The sequence below is a fragment of the Salmo trutta genome, chromosome 17 (genome assembly GCF_901001165.1).
Source record: "Salmo trutta chromosome 17, fSalTru1.1, whole genome shotgun sequence".
NCBI lineage: Eukaryota > Metazoa > Chordata > Actinopteri > Salmoniformes > Salmonidae > Salmo > Salmo trutta.
This window is the reverse complement of record NC_042973.1, coordinates 29395483-29418221: the sequence shown is the minus strand read 5'-3', so window position 1 is coordinate 29418221 and position 22739 is coordinate 29395483. Positions and strand designations below refer to the sequence as shown.

Below are 22739 nucleotides of genomic sequence, written 5' to 3'. Positions count from 1 at the left end.
CATCTGCTAAATATGTTTATGTGTAAATACAATTTGATTTGATTTGATTCTTCCAGACATGTATAAACACAGAATTCAATTTTTTAAACTTCATTTTCACTTTTATTGCAACATTAAAGTTGTGTGTATGTCTGTGTATATTTAATGATCTTATTATCCATGGTTAATAACTGTTATGTTTAAGCTGAGGTGTGAGCTAACTTTTAATTGAGCGAGGCAGTGGATGAATGACAGTGCTTTGCCATGCAGGAGAATGTTCATCATCAGCTCTAGCTAAGCATGCCAGGCATGCAGGTGGATGTCTGGGTGTAGATTAGCCTGTCCTGCAGGACCTTGATAAGAACCCACAGTTCATGCACATCAGTCAGGGAGAGCAGGACTAGATTTAATAAGCACCTAACAAGTTATTCTTTAAGATAATACCATGATATAGAACAGAAAAGTCAAATTAAAGAACCATTGATAATGTCATGAATTCCCTTGCTTCCTTATTCTTTCTCTTTACAAATTGTGAAAGAGCAGTAGTTTTTACATGACAAACAGCCTTTTGTAAATACATTCAGTTAGTGCTTATAAATATCATACAGATATATAATTCATGAATGTATTTTCTGTGATGTAGACATCAATCTCAGCTCATTATTTGGTCATGTAAACACCTTACTGACAGTAAACAACGCACACTGTCTATTTTAGCCCAGCCAGTAGTGTTGGACAACAGGGTTCATGCATTATTCAGCAGCTGTGAAAATAGTTTTTCCAGAGTGCACCATGTTACCTTTGGACTAAAGTGAAATATAACCTGAATTTGACATTTTCTAATATCCTATACCAAACTTTCAGTTTCAAAAGGATAGGGACGGTAATTGGTACACCAGAAGAAAGACTGCCGATCCTTCTGGGTATTATCGGTGACTGTAGGGACAAGGCGAGATTGGAACACGGTAATTGCAAAGACAAGGGCTGAGAATAAATGGGAAAATAGTTCTTTACTGTCAGATAGAGGAAGGTCAAAAGTACAAGCGTATGACATCCATACATGTTACAGCATATTATTCACAATGTACACAGGGGAACTGTATCTTTTCTTAGATATCCAATTCATCGCCTTGGTTTCTGACAAAAAGAGGAGCTGATCGCCGCTCAAGTTTCCCTAACTGCACAGAAGTAACAAGATGTGATACAAGATGCATCATGTCAACAGCACTAGGTCAAAGTGAATATCAGAGCAGGTTACGCTTCTTTTCTTCTCCCCCAAATCAATGTTTTATTATTTGATTAATGCTTCCACGGTGTTGTCACAGTGCTTATACATTTCCTCTAAGATGAAAGAGAAACAGCTGCAATTTATTTCCCCAGATGAGATATTGATCACTGGTGGTAGACTGGGCGTCAAATGTCTTATCTGAAAAATGAATGTCAAATGGTACGCATCACAGGGAAATCTTTGGAGGAGACCATCCTCACACTCAGTAAAGCTGAGGGCTATCCATAGTAAAACAGGAAATTGGCAATGACTGTCAATACACATACAACACTTTCTCTAAATATTTGTATGAATTCTAATTTCTACACCCTTTACTTTAGGGTAATTATATTTAATGCATTCATTGAAATTCAGGTTTGAAGAGCTAACAACCACTTTACAATGTGTAAGATGTCTTATACGACATGATATTGTGACCCTGTAGGACTCTTGTTAGAAATATAGTGGCGGATATTTCTAGGAATTGTTCAAAGACATTATGCTTGTCCTACATATTGGCAGATTGATGTCGTTCTTTAACATTTATAACTGATTTATTTGTCATGATCTTCGCTGGCTAGTTTCATAATACAGCACTAGCTGCAGTTTGAAATATTCTGAATATAAAATGACTTATTTCCCTTTCTCCCACTCTATGGCCCTGGCAACAGCCTCTCCTCAGCTCCTCGTTTTAATAGCAGTATAGGGTGGAGATGGAGAGGCTCAGAGTGGACGGGGAACAGGCTGGATGTTTGGCTTGAGATGCAGACTTCCTCTCCATCAGACATATCTCAGAGAGAAATTAAAAGGAATGATGTCCCAGTCCCTTGCCTGGACTGGGCTTTGTAGTAGCCGTGTCTCCGAAATAGACTGATAGACTGGAGTTTCATGGAGACTGTATAGAGAAATGGTAGCACATATGCTCAGAAGGATATAAATGGCTTCTCTCTGTTGTTGTGTTGTTCATTCACATTTGGAGCATTGCAGATGATGACTTCATTGTATGGAATGGAATGAGGCCCACCGCTGGAAAGCGTAATGGTGGGGAGAAGAGCCTAAAGCTATAGTTACTGACGTAAAACAGCAAGTTATCATACTCTATGAAATTAAATCTGCTGCTTGAGGGACTGTTGTCTCATGTCGTGGCTGTGCTGTAAATATTTGACCATTCCTGAGATATTACGTTAAAGAGCTATCCTATCGTAACTAGACGTCAGCAAGTTTCACACACAACACAACTTGTATCATGCAAACATTGTCATAGTTCGGTGTGATTTGTACCCTATGAGTGAAATTGTATGTCATTTTTTAAATTCTGTCCATTGGAATTTCCATCTTTCCATGAGAAATCACTTATGTAATCCATTCAGCTAGTCTCTTACATGACAGTCATTCCTCCATTCTGTTTGTCTCTCTGTAGAGTTCCGTGTCTCTCTCAGCACGTTGTATGAACTGTCTGGATTGCTGACATACTTGAGTTAATGTTAAAAAGAATGGCACCCAGTTTTTCAATAAATAGGCAAACGAGAGCTTTTTATACTAGTATCTTACCCAGTCGATTTCACAATGGGGTGGCAGTTAAAATCATGTGTTACATTTCAAAAATAAATATTCATTTAAACAGAAAAAGCATGGACTTGTGAAAATATTACTATGTCCATCAAATAAAATCCTGAAATTAGAAATGAAACTGTACCCAGGTTTCAATTTGATCAGTGTTGTTATGGCGAGCACAGTGGTGTCGTTTTGTGTGCCAGTCTGGCAGTCAAGCGTGAATTTATCTCACTGTTTCTGTTGGGCGAAAACAAAGCGACGGAAGAGGGAGGCATCAATTAGCTAAGCTACTCCTGGGGAAAAATAAAAACATTGGAAACTAATGAGTGTATTGAGTTTACCCGCTGTTATATAATTTATATCTTGTTAAGTCATCCATCACCTCCCAGCATAGCTACAAGTGTGAGACAGTGTTGCTATCGCTAGTGGAAAAAGTATCTTAAAAGTGTGAGTCTCTTATAATGGAGTTGATTGTTCATCGTAACTGATGTTCTTCATCACACCAAATGTTAATCATACGTATTGCTAGTATAAACACCCAATTATTCGATTAATCGTTCATTTCATGCATGTTTTAACCCAACGTTTCTGAACTGATGCTTTTGATGTGGGAAAGGATGCCTTTCAGTAGAAAGCCATGTCTGAAGCTCTACTCTATGGACTCTGCTGTGACTCAGAGAGGCTTAGGAGGATGTGGTCCTCTGACTCAAACATGAGCTGCCAATGCTTCTGTACTCACCCACACATTGTCTCACCCCCACAACGCGTCCGCCAAGAGCCCCACACACAATCCCTGTTTCTTTTTCTCCCGGAAAACATCACCCCACGCTGCTACTTGTTCGTGGCAGTGGTGGAAAAAGTACCCAATTGTCATACTTGAGTAAAAGTAAAGATACCTTAATAGAAAATGACTCAAGTAAAAGTGAAAGTCACCCAGTAAAATATTACTTGAGCAAAAATCTAAAAGTATTTGGTTTTACATATACTAAAGTATCAAAAGTAAATGTAAATTTAACAAACTATTTAGCAGTCTTACGGCTTGGGGGTAGAAGCTGTTCGGGGTCCTGTTGGTTCCAGACTTGGTGCATCTGTACTGCTTGCCGTGCGGTAGCAGAGAGAACAGTCTATGACTTGGGTGGCTGAAGTCTTTCATCATTTTAGATCCTTCCTCTGACACCACCTGGTATAGAGATCCTGGATGACAGGGAGCTCGGCCCCAGTGATATACTGGGCCGTATGCACCACACTTTGTAGTACTTTGCGGTCGGATGCCAAGCAGTTGCCATACCAACTGGTGATGCAGCCAGTCTAGATGCTCTCAATGGTGCAGCTGTAGAACTTTTTGAGGATCTGAGGGCCCATGCCAACTCTTTTCAGCCTCTTGAGAGGGGAGAGACATTGTCGTGCCCTCTTCATGGCTATATTGGTGTGTGTGGACCATTATAGATGCTTAGTGATGTGGACACCGAGGAACGTGACGCTCTCGGCCCTCTGTTTCCTGAAGTCCAGAATCAGCTCCTTTGTCTAGCTGACGTTGACGGAGAGGTTGTTGTCCTGGCACCACACTGCCAGGTCTCTGACCTCCGTATAGGCCGTCTCATCGTCGCTGGTGTTCAAGCCTACTACCGTCGTCTGAAAACTTAATGATGGTGATGGAGTCATAAGCGGCCACGCAGCGTGGGTGAACAGGGAGTACAGGAGGGGACTAAATACACACCCCCGAGAGGCCCCCTGTGTTGTTGCCTACCCTTACCACCTGGGAGTGTCCTGTCATGAAGTCCAGGATCCAGTTGCAGAGGGAGGTGTTCAGTCCCAGGGTCCTTAACTTGGTGAGCTTGGAGGGCACTACGGTGTTGAATGCGGATATAGCAAAACTGAGCCAGCTGCTCGAACAGAGTTCTTAGTCTGTTATCATGGTTATCACCACTATCTGGATATACAGGAACACATCTATATGATGTAATTAGAATGTTGACTGACAAATACAGTACCAGTCAAAAGTTTGGACACACCCACTCATTCCATGGTTTTTCTTTATTTTTACTATTTTCTAGATTATAAAATAATAGTGAAAACATCAAAATTATGAAAAAGCACATATGCAATCATATAGTAACCAAAAGTGTTAAACAAATCAAAATATATTTTATATTTGAGATTCTTTAAAGTAGCCACCCTTTGCCTTGATGACAGCTTTGCACACTTGTCATTCTCTCAACCAGCTTCATGAGATAGTCACCTGGAATGCATTTCAATTAAGAGGTGTGCCTTGTTTAAAATTAATTTGTAGAATTTATTTCCTTCTTAATGCGTTTTTAGCCAATCAGTTGTGTTGTGACAAGGTAGGGGTGGTATACAGAAGATAGCCCTATTTGGTAAAAGACCAAGTCCATATTATGGAAATAACAGCTCAAATAAGCAAAGAGAAACGACAGTCCATCATTACTTTAAGACATGAAGGTCAGTCAATCCGGAACATTTCAGGAACTTTGAAAGTTTGTTCAAGTGCAGAAAAAAAACAACAATCAAGCGCTATGATGAAACTTGCTCTCATGAGAACCGCCACAGGAAAGGAAGACCCAGAGTTACCTCTGCTGCAGAGGATAAGTTCATTAGAGTTAACTGCACCTCAGATTGCAGCCCAAATAAATGCTTCACAGAGTTTATTTAGCAGACACATCTCAAAATCAACTGTTGAGAGGAGACTGCATGAATCAGGCCTAGTCAAATTGCTGCAATGAAACCACTACTAAAGGACACCAATAATAAGAAAATAATTGCTTGGGCCAAGAAACATGAGCAAAGGACATCAGACCAGTGGAAATCTGTCCTTTTGTTCTGATGAGTCCAAATTTGAGATTTTTGGTTCCAACAGCTGTGTCTTTGTGAGACGCAGAGTAGGTGAACGGATGATCTCCGCATTTGTGGTTCCCAACATGAAGCTTGGAGGAGGAGGTGTGATGGTGTGGGGGTGCTTTGATTGTGACGCTGTCAAATATTTATTTAGAATTCAAGGCACACTTAACCAGCATGGCTACCACAGCATTCTGCAGCGATATGGTATCCCATCTGGTTTGCACTTAGTGGGACTATCATTTGTTTTTCAACAGAACAATGACCCAACACACCTTCAGGCTGTGTAAGGGCTATTTGACCAAGAAGGAGAGTGATGGAGTGCTGCATCAGATGACCTGGCCTCCACAATCACCTGACCTCAACCCAATTGAGATGGTTTGGGATGAGTTGGACCGCAGAGTGAAGGAAAAACAGCCAACAAGTGCTCAGCATATGCGGGAACTCCTTCAAGACTGTTGGCATTCCTCATGAAGCTGGTTGAGGGAATGGCAAGAGTGTGCAAAGCTATCATCGAGGCAAAGGGTGATTACTTTGAAGAATATAAGACATAGAATCTATTTTGATATGTTTAACACTTTTTTGGTTACTACATGATGTATTATTTACTAGTTTTGATATCTTCACTATTTTTCTACAATGTAGAAAATAGGACAAATCAAGAAAAACTCTTGAATGAGTAGGTGTGTCCAAACTTTTGACTGGTACTGTATTTTCAGTGTACCAAATAACTTTCTTTAGAGTTGAAGTGAGAATGGCCACAATAACCTCTGCCCCCATCCCTACTGCTCCTTGTATTGAAGCTCTGTACTCAGCTCCTCAACATCATCATCAGTCTATACCAGTGTTTCCCAACCCTGGTCCTCGATTATCCAAACAGTACACATTTGTATTGTAACCCTGGACAAGCATACCTGATTCAACTTGTCAGCTGGTTGGGAAACACTGGTCTATACTTCTGACACGTAATGTAGTAGCGTGTAAACAGCCCCTCTCTCTGTCTGCGCGACCAGTTGTTTTGATCCCATGGTCCAGAAATTTGTTCTCGCTCCCTATCCCTCACCCAAAACCCACTCAAAATGTCAGAATTTTAACCTCTCTTCTATTTCCTTATTTATGTACCCCACATCCTTATTTGGAATCACTATTTAATGAAGAGCGTCATTATCAACCTTAAGTATTACATTTAGCTTCTGAGGGAGACTGGCTGGCTGGAGGAGCAGTCTTGTAGGAGGAGATGAGAGAGTAGCGATGGGGGCTCTAGCATCAGCCCCATCCTCTTCCCCTTTTCCTCCAGCACCAGCCACAAGCCCAAGCCCTAGCTCCAGAGATGCTGAGTGCCCTTGTGATAAGGTGTGAGGCCTGTCTGCCACTGACTGACAAGCCTGCTCTTGCCATGCCAGTGCCTGGCGCTCGATAAGGGAAAATGTCAGCGTGATTTTGGAAATGTCATTTATCTCGGCTCTCTAGCCATGTCTGTAACCCAGACTGATTATGGTTTGTGGAAATTTATATCATTGCGGGGTGCCTTGTGAAATAGTAGAAATGTTGTTTTTTTCAGTAAGATAGTAGTGCTTAATGTCCCTTTGGTGATAGTCTGTTAATATTGTAATTGCTTTGATATAGCCTAGTTCTCTGTTATTGTGCTTTAAATTCTGAATACACTAACCACTCTATATTCTGCTGAACTTAATCATGTATTACAAACCATCAAAGTGTTCGGTGCACAGAGGCGTTCAGATTGGGGGATTCACTTGATACTGAGACAAAGGTTTCCCGTATTGGTGATGCTACGCAAGATCTGTGAGTTGAAGAGTGTGTTTGTGATGTGTAAGAAAAAGCCCTCAGATTCAAGTGCCAATCTCTTAGTCTTTGTCAAAGCGTCTGTGTGGGCTGTTTGCTTGTATTATTTAGAAAAACAATCCTCTCCGAAGATGAGTGGGTTAACAGGAACCATAAATTGGTTTAGCAGGATTCGTATGCACTCAAGTTCCGGCTTAGCTTCAAGGCTGAAAATTCTTGTATTCACATGTATTCAGAAGCCACTGCTTACTTTTCCCAGGAAATGATCTCACTGTGAAGATAGGCTGTTTAACATTGCTTGTAAGCCTTAGGTTTTGATTTGGGGGTCTAAGATGAAGCAGAGTTTGTACTCACGTCATCACTTTTAATGTTGGATTCAAAAACCCAAGCTGTCATATATTATTCAACGAGTTTTCCTATTTTCTCTGAAGCACTACACCATACTACCTCTGGTTTCAGCTTGCTTCTAGCAGCCATTCAATTCACAGGCTACTGTATATTATTCAGAACTGTATATGTTTCCGCCATGTAGTTGACTCAAAGTGACATTTGTGGGACACACTGATAAAGCAATTGTTCCTGCTGCTTAGACCAACTCCATAGGACTGAACAGAAATTCACCATTACTTGCATTCCAATTTTTTGGAGAGACCATGGCTGCCTTGGTGATCTGCAATGCAGGCTCAGAGTAGTCCCAGACAGAAAGAAGTGTCTTTAACAGACAGAAAGAAGTGTCTTGGCAGCCCCACAGAAGCCTAGTGAGTATGTTGTCTTTCGCTCTTAACCAAATGTATTGCCAGTCTGTCCGTGATACCCTAACAAATGGAGCAGGCCCACGATTCCCAACGTACTTGTCAAATCAACGCACCTGTGAAGATCACCCTGCTCAAGATAAATTCGAGGTTGGAGTGTTTGACTTTACTTTCTAAATATTTTTATTACAATGTTGTCTCTATTTGGGCGAGCGTTTGGCTGCAGGATGAGCATTCTCCTCACATGAAGTGCAGTGGTGAAAGCCATGATAAATTGCACTCTGTTGACACCTTCATTGGGTTATTTATGGCTCATTAATTGAACTGAAAAGGAGAGTTGTAGGCACAGTGGGGGAGCTGGACTGCGCGAGGCCTCCATGGCACTGCCTAGCAGCGGCCCACAGGGCTGGGAGGAGAAGGGAGAGAAGAGGTGGTGTCCTATTCTCACGTCTGTCTGTCTGTTTCCTGTTTGCTGGGGAGAAGAGTGAGAGAACACACTTGTCAGGGGCGGGCAGGAAAACGAGGGAGACAACCATGAAAAGGCGGCCCCCACCCAGCCCAGCCCCTCTCACATATAAGCTCCCTCCTTCAAAACCTGAAAGGGTTTCTTATTTTAATCTCCTCCTGTGTATTATTTTAGTCCATGGAGTGCTTTAATCATCTTGTGGTTTGTATTGTAAAGGACTGAATGCACTGTTCATATTTTAGACCACGGAATCAAGAAGAACATAGCTGCAAGATATTTTTGCAATTACATGAATGTTTTCTATGACATTAATTCAGTAGGCTTATTCATTCCATGATGTGACATTGCATTATGAGCTGGTGTACACAAATGTAGGATGTGCTACAAGCATGCCTATAAAATAAAATGCCCCCTCTTTTGATATCTCTACAATCTCCGAACAAAGGTTAGAATCTCCCAAGGAGAAAAGGGGCACTTCAGATATGAGCTCAGAAACACACTTGATTAACAAATGGATTAGCGATGCTCGTTTCGAAGGCTGACTGGACTGGGTGCCCACGAGGTGCAGTAACGAGTCCTTCCTTCCTGAGAGCACTGACAGACATGTCAACCTGATCATTTTCTCATTTTTTGGTGCTCTGTCAACCTGATCATTGTGCTCTATCTATCTTTCTCTATCGCTCTCATTCTCTCATCGATTCCCTCTCTGTTTCCGGTGATTGGCTTTAGCATTATTTCTTCACCAAGGGTTTGTTACACTAGGTCAGTGTTCATGCTGCAGGAATAGACTAATTACGTTCAGAGTTGTAGGACTATCTCTGCATAATTGCAGATTTCTAGTGTATACTACTGTAGACATGTCCCATCACGACTAGCTGAGTTCTGATCCACAGGACCAGAGCAGGAACTTGTTAGTTTGTGTCAATAGATTTTGTCAGACTCTACGTCCCAACGTGTGTCCATGTCCTTGAACTGTAAGTGCTTAGGCTCATCTCAATCCTGTCACAGCTGCCAGTCAGCTCTCAGTGACGTCCATGTCCTCTAACACTTTATGTCTCTCAACACTCAGCCCTCAGTGTCTCTGAGAGAGAGGGACATGTCTGGACCTGTCTGTCACACATGACTCACCCACAGCTGGGCTGCGGTGGGGGCCATTCTCTTTCTAAGCACCAGGGTGTCTTCCAGAGAGGCTTTTAGATATTGTTTTTCAGTCTGGACTGCTACTGTACCACAGTGGACCACTAACATTCCTATCTTCTCCCTCCATGCTTTTTAAAATTATTTTGATCCTGCAAGCTCACAAGCGATAGTAATCTACACTTCAATTAAATCGCACTACTCATCAGATGCTATCTGCTGTGCTGGAAGTAGAGTGAGTGTGCTTTGAGGCAGCACAACTGTCACTGTAAAATAGGACCTTGGTATTACTGTGAGAGCTACCCCTTTAGTGTGTGTGTGTCTGAGTCAGAGGAAGACTGCTTGACTGAGTTTTAGTGAAGCATATAGGCCTATTCTGTTAAGTATCTGCAAAACAAATGATGCTGTTCTTTTTAAGTGTTGTGCTTTTTTCACGGCAACGGTTGTCTCTTCGTCCCAAACAGACCCACTACTAGAGCCAAGTCTATTGTGTCTTTTTATCATATGTTCAGTCAGTCACAGAAATAGATTGTTAGGAAGGCAATGTAAAATAATAGTTTGCTTGCATTGTCCAAATTATTAACGTGTTTTCATTTCTCTCTTTTTTTCTCTCTGTGATGTTGTGTGCTGTGCCTCCCTGCTTTCTGAACCTCGTCATGTACTAAAGGTAAGTGTCGTATTACCCGTCTCATAAGTCAGCACTCATTTAGTTACTGAAAAAGAGATGTATGGAATCAGAACTACTCACTTTCTAAATGTACATTTGTAACATTATGTACACTCATAACATTAACATCAAATATGTACTTCTGTGTAGGTGGACTCACAAACAAGCAAGGTAAGTGTACTACATATTCTAACTGTGTGTCAGTCTGTATAAAAAAATAACTGTATTAGTCTCTAACAAAATCACCAAATTACCATATTTATGTAAAAGAAAATTAGGAAAAAGACTTCATATTCCTCCATTTGGTATTTGGTTAGGCAGTCTGTTCCCTTGCTGCTGTTGCCAGGCAGTCACACAGAGCAGAGCTACAGTTCCAGTGTTCTTCCACTGAGTGGCAGGTATTTTGTTCTAATACTGGCCACCCGCTAACACAGGCAAATCAAGATGGATGGGTAGATTTCATAGTTTTATTATCCCTTAATGTGCAGTTATACAGTGACAGAGAACTCTCCTGGAAGAGGACAGGCCAATGTTTGAGAATTGAGCAGGCAGGAGATAGCATTCTCCAGGCACAGCCATTTAGTTCCATCAGAGAGGGAGCCTGCGATGAGATGCCATGGCAGGCAGGCAGTCTCAGGTTGTGTCTACACTTGACACTTACATACGACTCCTGCTATCAGAATACGAAGATCGCATTGAAAAGACAGGTCTAGACGCACGAAAATCGCATTGTGGTCAGATTGAGTTCAGATCTGGCTGACCACTTTAGGAGGTGGTCAGGGATGCATAATGTGCGGATTTCTCCTCAGTCTGGAAGCAACCAGGCTACCGAAGCGCATACAGAGGGCAACGTCATCAGCACTCCACCCACAAGTCTCCAGAAAACCTGTTTTGGGACCAAGAGTCACCTTTTCATTAGAATGTTGTGGGAAATGCGTTCCTAGCGTGTGAGGAATGTGTTTGCTGGCCTCCTAGCTAATAAAAAAAAGAAACACATTTTTGGTTAAAGTTATGCTAACACGTTTGCAATCCCTTTAGCATTGCTTGCTAGCATGCTGACTAGCTACAGAGGTTATCTGGCTAGTTAGCTACTGCCATCAGTTGTTGTTGTGTTATTGTAATACTTTGCCTACTCTGCCGTTTGTAGAATGCATACTGGCATTGGGGAAAGGGAATCCAGACACAGTGAGGACACGGTAGACACATTTAAATGTAGATGTAGATGCATAATGCGATCGGAATTCCATGATCAGAACTCTGTGATCAGAACTCTGTGATCAGAACTCTGTGATCAGAACTCTGTGATCAGAATACTAAAGCTGCATGAACTGTCTAGTCTAGACGGCCTCAGGTAGGCAGTAGGCACAGTGCCCTGGCCTCCCCTGCAGCCACAGCTGTGAACATATCAAGGAAAAGGGATAGCAAACAATTTATTGCCTAAATCCTTCTTTCCACTACGCTATATCTGACTGGGTAAATAACTTTATTTTGAGTTAATGTGGTACCAGTGACTCAGACGTGAGCACTGTGGCGTCTGTGACACGTTGATAACAATGGCCATGACGCAACTGATGGAGTGATGGAGGTGCAACCCATAATACTTTGCCAATACTTTGCGGCACCATCTGGTGATTGTGCTTCTCTCTCTTTCTGTTGCTCGCTCTCTACTTCCCACTTATTTCTGTGGAGAGGAGTGCCACTCGACATGGAACAATAGCTCTCCTCTCATCACTACAAGGTGTTTTGTTGTCCTTTTAAATTTACATCCCACTAGGCACAGACATCAATTCAACGTCTATTCCACACTGGTGTAAGGTAATTTCATTGGAATTTCATGAAAGCAATGTTGATTCAACCAGTGTGTGCCCAGTGGGATATCAGGTCTCAAGTAGTTGCTCTTCTCCCACCTTTTGTGTACTGTCAGTAATAATTTGTCCTCTTGTTCGTTCAATGATATTCTTCCATAGTGAGACTGATTAGCAGCCATATACAGTGAGGGAAAAAAGTATTTGATCCCCTGCTGATTTTGTACATTTGCCCACTGACAAAGAAATGATCAGTCTATAATTTTAATGGTAGGTTTATTTGAACAGTGGGAGACAGAATAACAACAAAAAAATCCAGAAAAACGCATGTCAAAAATGTTATAAATTGATTTGCATTTTAATGAGGCAAATAAGTATTTGACCCCCTCTCAATCAGAAAGATTTCTGGCTCCCAGGTGTCTTTTATACAGGTAACGAGCTGAGATTAGGAGCACACTCTTAAAGGGAGTGCTCCTAATCTCAGTTTGTTACCTGTATAAAAGACCTGTCCACAGAAGCAATCAATCAATCAATCAGATTCCAAACTCTCCACCATGGCCAAGACCAAAGAGCTCTCCAAGGATGTCAGGGACAAGATTGTAGACCTACACAAGGCTGGAATGGGCTACAAGACCATCGCCAAGCAGCTTGGTGAGAAGGTGACAACAGTTGGTGCGATTATTCGCAAATGGAAGAAACACAAAAGAACTGTCAATCTCCCTCGGCCTGGGGCTCCATACATGGGGCTCCATACATGATCATGAGAACGGTGAGGAATCAGCCCAGAACTACACGGGAGGATCTTGTCAATGATCTCAAGGCAGCTGGGACCATAGTCACCAAGAAAACAATTGGTAACACACTACGCCGTGAAGGACTGAAATCCTGCAGCACCCGCAAGGTCCCCCTGCTCAAGAAAGCACATATATATATGCCCATCTGAAGTTTGCCAATGAACATCTGAATGATTCAGAGGACAACTGGGTGAAAGTGTTGTGGTCAGATGAGACCAAAATGGAGCTCTTTGGCATCAACTCAACTCGTTGTGTTTGGAGGAGGAGGAATGCTGCCTATGACCCCAAGAACACCGTCCCCACCATCAAACATGGAGGTGGAAACATGCTTTGGGGGTGTTTTTCTGCTAAGGGGACAGGACAACTTCACCACATCAAAGGGACGATGGACGGGGCCATGCACCGTCAAATCTTGGGTGAGAACCTCCTTCCATCAGCCAGGGCATTGAAAATGGGTCGTGGATGGGTATTCAAGCATGACAATGACCCAAAACACACGGCCTTGGCAACAAAGGAATGGCTCAAGAAGAAGCACGTTAAGATCCTGGAGTGGCCTAGCCAGTCTCCAGACCTTAATCCCATAGAAAATCTGTGGAGGGAGCTGAAGGTTCGAGTTGCCAAACGTCAGCCTCGAAACCTTAATGACTTGGAGAAGATCTGCAAAGAGGAGTGGGACAAAATGCCTCCTGAGATGTGTGCAAACCTGGTGGCCAACTACAAGAAACGTCTGACCTCTGTGATTGCCAACAAGAGTTTTGCCACCAAGTACTAAGTCATATTTTGCAGAGGGGTCAAATACTTATTTCCCTCATTAAAATGCAAATCAATTTATAACATTTTTGACATGCGTTTTTCAGGATTTTTTTGTTGTTATTCTGTCTCTCACTGTTCAAAAAAACCTACCATTAAAATGATAGACTGATCATTTATTTTTCAGTGGGCAAACGTACAAAATCAGCAGGGGATCAAATTCTTTTTTCCCTCACTGTATGCCAGACAGGATAGTTCTAAAAAGACAGGATAGTTCTACAAAGATGTCAGGGAGGTGTGCTTCAACTACTAAAGCACAATGCCCTTCCCACAATGTGAACATGTAAACAGATATTCCTGTATTTGTTAATCAAACAGAATAAGAATAATACTGTACTAGACAGTCCATTTGGGAGGGAGAGATGGGGATGGAAATGGGTTCTCTGTCTTTGTTAACATGTCACCCGCTCATACAACTGTAAATGTTGGAATAACTCGGGAAATTGGGAAAATCTGAATATATTTAGCGGCAAATTTCAAACCAGGCTGTATGCAGTGAGGGTCTCAGCAGCACATTGCTGTCTAAATGACTGGTTATTGACAGACCTTCAGTGTCATGGGTTTCGCGTGTTCTTTGAATCTGTGGTACTCTAGCAAATGTGATCCTCTCTGATGCTTCTATTTGAACTTATTGTGATGTCCCTGAGCATTAAGAGAAGTGACAGCTTACAAATAAATACATAATTATCACATCTGAAAGCTGTCATCCCAAACTTTATTTGCATATGGAACACTTTGAGGGATGGGGCTGATACACCCGGAGGGTCTGGCAGACTCTGGCAAAGTGGCTGCTGTCGTCTCTCTCATCAGCCTTTGGGTCTTTCTCAGAAACCCACCGAAAAAGAGAAAAGCAGAGACCGTATAGCAAGAAAATACTGCTCTGTTCAAAAAGTCTAAATAGGCAGGACTGACTAAGGTTCAATGGAGTACAAAGAAAACTGAAGGACAAGATTGTTCCCATTGTGTTTTCACCATGTATTTCCCCACAGAGCAAGGCCTGCCAAGGCCCCGCAGGCTTCATTTCACCCCCTCAAAACGCAACATCTTTCTTTGAGTGTTCTGAAGATAGGAACACAATGACTGCCTGTAGAAGTTCATCTTATTTCTACCTGGGAACACAAAAGACTAATCATGGCCATCACAAAAGCCTTGTTCCTGTCTCACAGTGTGTGATAAGGCAGGCTCAGGCAGCATAAAGGCTCTCCAGAGAGCAGAGAGAGGCAGACCGACAGGAAGGAGAATGGGCCCAGGCCAGACCTAGGATTACCTCTTTCCTGTGCTGTGTGGGGTGAACCTATAGGACCACCCTTATGTCCTGTGCTGTCAGTAGAGGACAGGTTTAGGACACACAGCAGACAGGTATTATATAGGAACATCTATATTTCTTTTTTATGAGAACATCGCCCAGACTTTTGCTATGTATATTTTATTTGTAATGCATGTCCCAATCTTTAGTTTGATATAGACTAATAGTTCCACGCTGAAGCAACAGCCTGGCTGTCTATAGGAGATACTATAATGCTAGTGGATTAGAATTACTGCTGAATATGTATTGGATGTCCTCTGCTGCCCCACATCCTCAGTGAGACACTAGCACATGGATGGCACTGTGGAAAGGGGTCATGTTTATCCAACATTGAACCGTTAACTGCTAACCTTTTACCCGTTAGGCAGAAGTAGCGGCATCTGAGGATTGTTTTTGGTAGCTTCTCTCTTCTGCTCCACCTACTGAACAGATATCCATATCCCCCTCTGAGGCTCTGCCACGGTACCTCCCCCTAAAGGTGCAGCTAAAGCTCATCTAATTGGTCGCTGTGCTTTAATTAGCACGTCGCGTTTGCATGTCTGCCATTAGAAATTCAAATGGGGTGGAGATATAGCTGATATTTTCTCCTCTCGCCGGAATCCTTCCCTGTCTGATTCATCTCATCTTAATTTCCCCAGATCCTGTTTTTAAAGTTTTATTTAGGGTGTCATTTATTTAACAAGGGATTATTTATTTAGTGCATCAAATCATTCCTGAATAAATATTTATATGGTCTCTCCACTTCTGGTTTTCAAGCCACTGTAATGAGTGTTGTTGTTGGGTGTTCAGGGGAATAACAAGACTGGTTTTCAAAGTGAAAAGTCCTTTGAATATATTCAAACTTAATTACTTTGAATCTATTATCAGAGTTGATGCTCTGATCATAGTGTAATTGGAGGTATATTATGGAGACCGGCTGCAGTGATGGTAATTTATTTGGCTGTTGATATTCATTTGAATGATAATGAATGATTCATGTCACGGGGTGCTGTGTGTAAACATGTCCTTGTGTCAACTCCTGCACTGATGCACTCTGAGATTCCTATTTGACCAAATTCTCTTAATCCTCAAAGAAAGCTTAGCCATTTTAGCCTAATGCCCCCATGTCTCTGCATTTGGTTTTTACCAACTTTATTGTGTAATGGATTATTAAAGTTGCGGATGATCATTAAAACACCACTGTCCTCAGGCCTTGAACCAGTCAGGCCCTCACAGTTTACAGCACTGTGATTGCCACTGGTCCAGCTGGGCATGATGAGCCACACCACTGCGTTTCCATACATCCAGCCTTATTAAGAGACGCTGCAGGCGATACAATATTGTAGCAGGAACAGAACAGAGCCCGGCAGGCAGGCAGGCAGGCAGGCAGACAGACAGGCAGCGAGGCTGGTTAGCTGTTGAACCAGGGAACGCCTCTCTCCACCAGAACCCCCAACCTAAGATCCTAATGACTAACCACAATGAGGAGGGATGGGGAAGAAAAGGCTGATTTGTTCTGCATTCTAAATATGGCCTGTAATCTTTATTCCTCTGAGTACCTTATTAAAAGTGAAAGGAAGATGAAATCCCACCACCCGGGCCATCCTTTCTGCTGTTTATTAGAGGGGCTTTTCTCTGCTAATATTGAGGTTATGGTAACCTTAGCCGTGATAGATGCATCTTGTGACTTCAGGTAATAATAGCAATGATGGATTCACACCTGAACCCTGGAGGTGTAATCTAGCAGGATGGAAAAGATAAAGTGGCAGGGAGCTTCTGAAAGATACATGCAGGCACAGGCAGATCGGATCCAGGAGTGCTGTTTATCATCGGCTAGACAACACTGTGTTGTCAGAATTTATGATGCTTCGCCTAGTCTCTAATTCATCATTCATTAACTACTATTTTCTCTACTGAATCCATCTCTATTTATCAGTTTTATCAGTGAAGTTTCTTTGATAATATATATGTATATATATATATACACATTATATATATTTATATATATATATATATATATATATATATATATATATATATTATTTTTGGGGGGGCTGTTAGTGTGAGGATTGTTCATTTTATGAATACATTTTATACATCTAAGATTTAGTCATCTCATTTGTTAGAAGTGTCAGTCCACTATTGTATTAGGAAATTAATATTGTTAGTATACCACGTAATTTACATCACTTTGTGATGGCCTTCCTTGTTTGTAGAATACTTTTTGTGTCGCTGCATGTGCAAAAAATATTTTATTTTTTAAATGGATAACTAAAAACCGAGAGAATGCAATCAGCATATTTAAATTCTAGATGTGTGTATTCTTTAGCATTCTGTTAGTGCACTAATGAAGTTCAGAGACAAGTGTATATTTTATTCCAGCCCCACACCTTTCCTGTTGTTGAGATGCACAAGGTGGCAGAGCTATTATTCCATTAGCAGCTAATTAATGAAGCTAATTTGTGTAACTGTTATTAAGCCCTTTGAAAGATTGTTTGTCTTCAGATGAAGTGAAATGCATCCCTGAAGCCGTCCATTGTGGCAGATAGATTAAAAGGGCAATAAGGCTCTTTGAAAAATGTTATTTTATGGGCGGTAATTTTTCACCGTACCTCAGGGGCAGTGATGACAGGGAAACACTGCAGTCCTTCTTCATGTTGAGATTCTTTTTTTTGTTGTCAAAGTACCAGGGGAGAACACTAAGTGTGATTTATTCATCCCTTGACCAGTAAAAGGTGTCAGCCAGGTGAAAATGGATGTTGGGAGAGTATTGACAGGAGAAATGGCCATGCAGTTGTCCTGCCCCGTCACACCAGATAGGGAGAGAGGGGAATGTCTCCTCTGCTGTACCTCACTGTGTGTGCTTTGCAGGAGACAGTTACGCTAATACACACATCCTGAATAGTAGTACATTTTTGCATTTCTTTTACTTGGTTGCTACAGTATATGCTATGCCCACTCTCACTGTTGGATAGTTCTGATTTATCGCAGGAACAATTGACATGTTTCTATTCCTTATATACGTAAGCCGTCCTCTCTGCATTTCTATATGATATTATACAGTAATTTTCATTTGTGGCCGTTGCATAACAGTATCCTGGAGCGCATTGGATACATCTCAGACGCAGACGGCGATCTGATTTCCCACATGAACAGATCAAATCGCCTCTTTTGTTCGCTGGTTCTATTTGGCAGTGTGGAGGGCTTTCCCTTGTTGAGGAGGAGAAGGAGGATGAAGAAATGAAAGCAGTGTAGCTTGTGAACAAACACCAGCATTTTTCCACAGGAGATGTTGCACAACATGAGCACTGTGTGCCATTCCATGACTCTAGCTGCAAAAAGGGAAGAACATCTCCCTGGGATTTTATATTTAGCGTTTGCTATGCTACAGTACTTATGAAATATTTCATAAATAATGTGAATATATTAGACAGGGAGAACAGTGTGGCACTGGCAAGTCATTCCATATGCACTGCCATAGCAACAAGACGTTCCGCCTTTATCTGTTTAGAGACAATCATTCTTAAACTGTTGGTTGCCCACATTTCCCTTTTTAATCAGGGAGCATTTGGGATCCCCTGCAGCAGGGATCTAGATAAAAGGATTAACTCAGCCTCTACTAGTTAGCCACGTTTACACCCAGCCAGCTAGACCCCAAAAAACGTATGGATCTGCAATGCCTATTTCAATGTGTTTTAATCATGTCTCATTACGGATGTGAAACAGATATACTGTAATAATGCAAGTCTCTCCTTGCATTAGCACAGAATTTGATATTGATTGTTCAATAATGATGATGTACCGATAGTGTTATTTTACATGGCTATCTATAACTTATACTAGTATAGCTTTACTTTAGTGAACAATAACATCATTCCTTGCCTGTGGTGTGTGTTTAATTCCTACATTATTGGGTTTTTGTATCAATAGATTATGAGCTCAGAAACTTCAAAATGATATGGTGCAAGTTATGTGCCTATTTGTCATCAATATGTATTACTGCATTGAATCATATGTTTCTGCCTGAACAATTTGTCACAACTTTTAGTTCCTACACACACATTTGAGTTCTCCTTTTAATATATATATTTTTTTATTTGAAAATTATAGTAATCTAAGTACTGTAACATGATAACTTTTTTGATATCTTTTTTAATTTATCAACATGTCTCAATTAGGTCAAATCCATTGTAAATCATTAGCAACACACTCAAAAGTCAGGTTTTGAAATATGAAAACAAGAAATACTGTGTAGCGTTTCAATATAGTTTATAGTGAGGCATTGATTACCCTGTTTAAAATGGCAACCTAGTGAAGAGAAACTGTAAGTTAAGCCTAAACCAAAGTGTTTTCTAGGAAAAGATAGAGTTGTGTCTTTGCTGAGGCCATCCAGATGTCTTCATGAGTGGTTCCAGAGGGCCCTCTCTGCAGCCGTAGAGTCTGCAGGCAGTACATTATGCTTGCCACATACAGGACCCCTGGTTGGATAGCACAGACTAGCAGAGTAGAACTGGCTCCTTTGTCACTACTGTTAACATTAGCCAGAGATATTTGCATATATTTCTCTGAGAAGCATTAAAGGAATACAAAAAAAGACTAATTCACTATTGAAAGTCTCCCTTTCAAGATTAAAAGAGTTCCATTAGAAAAGTATGACTGTTCATGTCGTTTTTATTTAATTTCTCTGTCACTGTCCCCCCTCCTTTTGTGGAAGGCTTTGATTATCCTCCAGGTTGGAAAAAAATGGAAATATAAAAAAGTAACAGCTGCCACTGGTACTAATGGCCCAGCGTCGTTCGGGTTAGGGGAGGGTATGGCCAGGGTAGGCCATCATTGTAAAATAAGAATTTGTTCTTAAGTGACTTGCCTAGTTAAATAGAGGTTCAATAAAATAAAATAAAAATGGCACATGCCTTTCATGGCAGAACTCCGTTGTTATTTATATGAATTTTGTCTAACTCTCATGGTAGCACTGGGTAAACAATGAATCGAACAAACTCAGTTGAAGCTCAGGATACTTGAGTTGGTTCCTCGTACCAGAAAACGTCAGCCATATTAGTGGCTCTAGGGTACAGGTAATAATCTCATATTGAAAATGTTCCTCAAAATTATGAGTGATTGGAAAATACACCAAGACAACATCTTCAATGATTACTTGATTTTCTCAAGGAAAACACTGTTTTGAAAGGTAAGAACTGAGACTAAATGTAAGGTTACTTATGTAGCTTTGGAATGCCTGACATGTTTATTTGCTTTGTGTTAAAGGCCCACTGCAGTTTCCCCCTCCCCACTCAGACCACTCCCATACTAAATTCTTGCTTGAGAAATTGCTCTTTGCTAAGAAGCTATTTTTGTTTATTTTTGACCATGTTAATTGAAAACAATCACAGTAAGGTACTTAGCTGTTACCCAGAAAGGATTTTATTTTGAGATAAAAACGGCTGCATTGGACCTTTGATACGATTTAAATGTAACTATTGTAATTTAAAATTTGAGTTAATTCATAATGGTTTATGGAATTTTGTAATATTCTATAAGTAAATGAATATCTAACGATTAGCCTACATTTATAAAAAATCAAACTACAATTAATTTTTATTTAGGCATTAACCCCTTACACTCGTGGCTAATTTCAGGGATTTCCAATTATATGAACATGCCCAGGTTTAACCACCTACTACTCAGTAAATATGAGATGTATATTCACAAACATGATATCAATTGCAAGTGTACACTAGAGATAATGAAGAAACACTCAGGACTTAAGTGAGTGTTACAGAATCTGAATGAAAGAGAAGCAAACACAATTCCACTAGTTGTTTTTTACAACAGTGCAATCTTCTACAACATATTCCTCTGACAATTCTTGACAATGCTATATGGAATGACTACAAATGTATTCAACAACTTGCCAATAATATTGGTGCCAAACATTAGGTTGATAAATCAAAAGACTGAAGAGTTAAAAAGGTTAGAGTGAATTGAAGGACCTGGATCTCCAGATGGCCTTTCCAAAGTCCATAACCAACAATTTGGAATAAATAAATAAACTACAATGAAAATAATACATTTTTGTGAGTAACTTTTAATTTGATATATTTAGTCATTTTTACCTGGGGGGTTGCAGGTACAGATATTTTTCCTTTCAGATTTTCCTTTCAGATTTGTACATATATATTGTTGTTGTTCCTGTGGGCTGCCACTAAAAATAAAAAACAAAGATATGCATACGAAGATAGCAATGATCATAGTAGAGATTAGTAAATGTTTTTTATTGTATGTAAGGAAAAGGAAAAAAAGACTACCCCACAACCTCCCCCCTGAACAACAAAAAAATACAATATTTCCACAATATTTTTTGAATACATTTCCCAATTGAGTCTCATGTACCATTTCCAATAATTGTAAATGTTATAAAAGTACTGACTCAGAGCATCAAAATTGTATATATACAGTGCCGTGCAGTATTCATCCCCCTTGGCGTTTTTCCTATTTTGTTGTATTACAACCTGTAATTTAAATAGATTTTTATTTGGATTTCATGTAATAGACATACACAAAATAGTCCAAATTGGTGAAGTGAAATGAAAAAAATAACTTATTTCAAAAAATTTAAAAAACAAAAAAAACTGAAAAGTGGTACATGCATATGTATTCACCCCCTTTGCTATGAAACCCGTAAATAAGATCTGGTGCAACCAATTACCTTCAGAAGTCAACACCACTAAGCAAGGGGCACCACCAAGCAAGCGGCACCATGAAGACCAAGGAGCTCTCCAAACAGGTCAGGGACAAAGTTGTGGAGAAGTACAGATCAGGGTTGGGTTATAAATAAATATCAGAAACTTTGAACATCCCACAGAGCACCATTACATCCATTATAAAAATAAATGGAAAGAATATGGCACCACAACAAAACTGCCAAGAAAGGGCCGCCCACCAAAACTCATGGACCAGGCAAGGAGGGCATTAATCAGAGGCAACAAAGAGACCAAAGATAACTCTGAAGGAGCTGCAAAGCTCCACTGTGGAGATAGGACCACTTTAAGCCGTACACTCCACAGAGAAGGGCTTTACGAAAGAGTGGCCAGGAAAAAAAACGTTGCTTAAAGAAAAAAATAAGCTAACAAGTTTGGTGTTCGCCAAAAGTCATGTGGGAGACTCCGCAAACATATGGAAGAAGGTACTCTGGTCAGATGAGATGAAAATTGAGCTTTTTGGCCATCAAGGACAACACTATGTCTGGTGCAAACCCAACACCTCTCATCACCTCAGCAACACATCTCCACAGTGAAGCATGGTGGTGGCAGCATCATGCTGTGGGGATGTTTTACATCGGCAGGGACTGGGAATCTGGTCAGAATCGAAGGAATGATGGATGGCGCTAAATACAGGGACATTCTTGAGAGAAACCTGTTTCAGTCTTCCAGAGATTTGAGACTGGGACGGAGGTTCACCTTCCAGCAGGACAATGACCCTAAGCATACTGCTAAAGCAACACTCGAGTGGTTTAAGGGGAAACATTTAAATGTCTTGGAATGGCCTAGTCAAACCCAGACCTTAATCC

General features: G+C 40.9%; 1 protein-coding gene across 1 annotated transcript in view; it reads left to right on the top strand.

Annotated features, from left to right (window-relative positions):
- The window catches only part of LOC115151994 (nuclear receptor ROR-alpha A-like), a 254716-nt gene that overhangs the window by 69674 nt on the left and 162303 nt on the right, over positions 1–22739 (top strand). The window contains exon 2 of the mRNA XM_029696403.1: positions 10629–10649. Within this exon, the coding sequence (XP_029552263.1) occupies positions 10629–10649 (21 nt within the window). The remainder of the gene's footprint in view (positions 1–10628; positions 10650–22739) is intronic.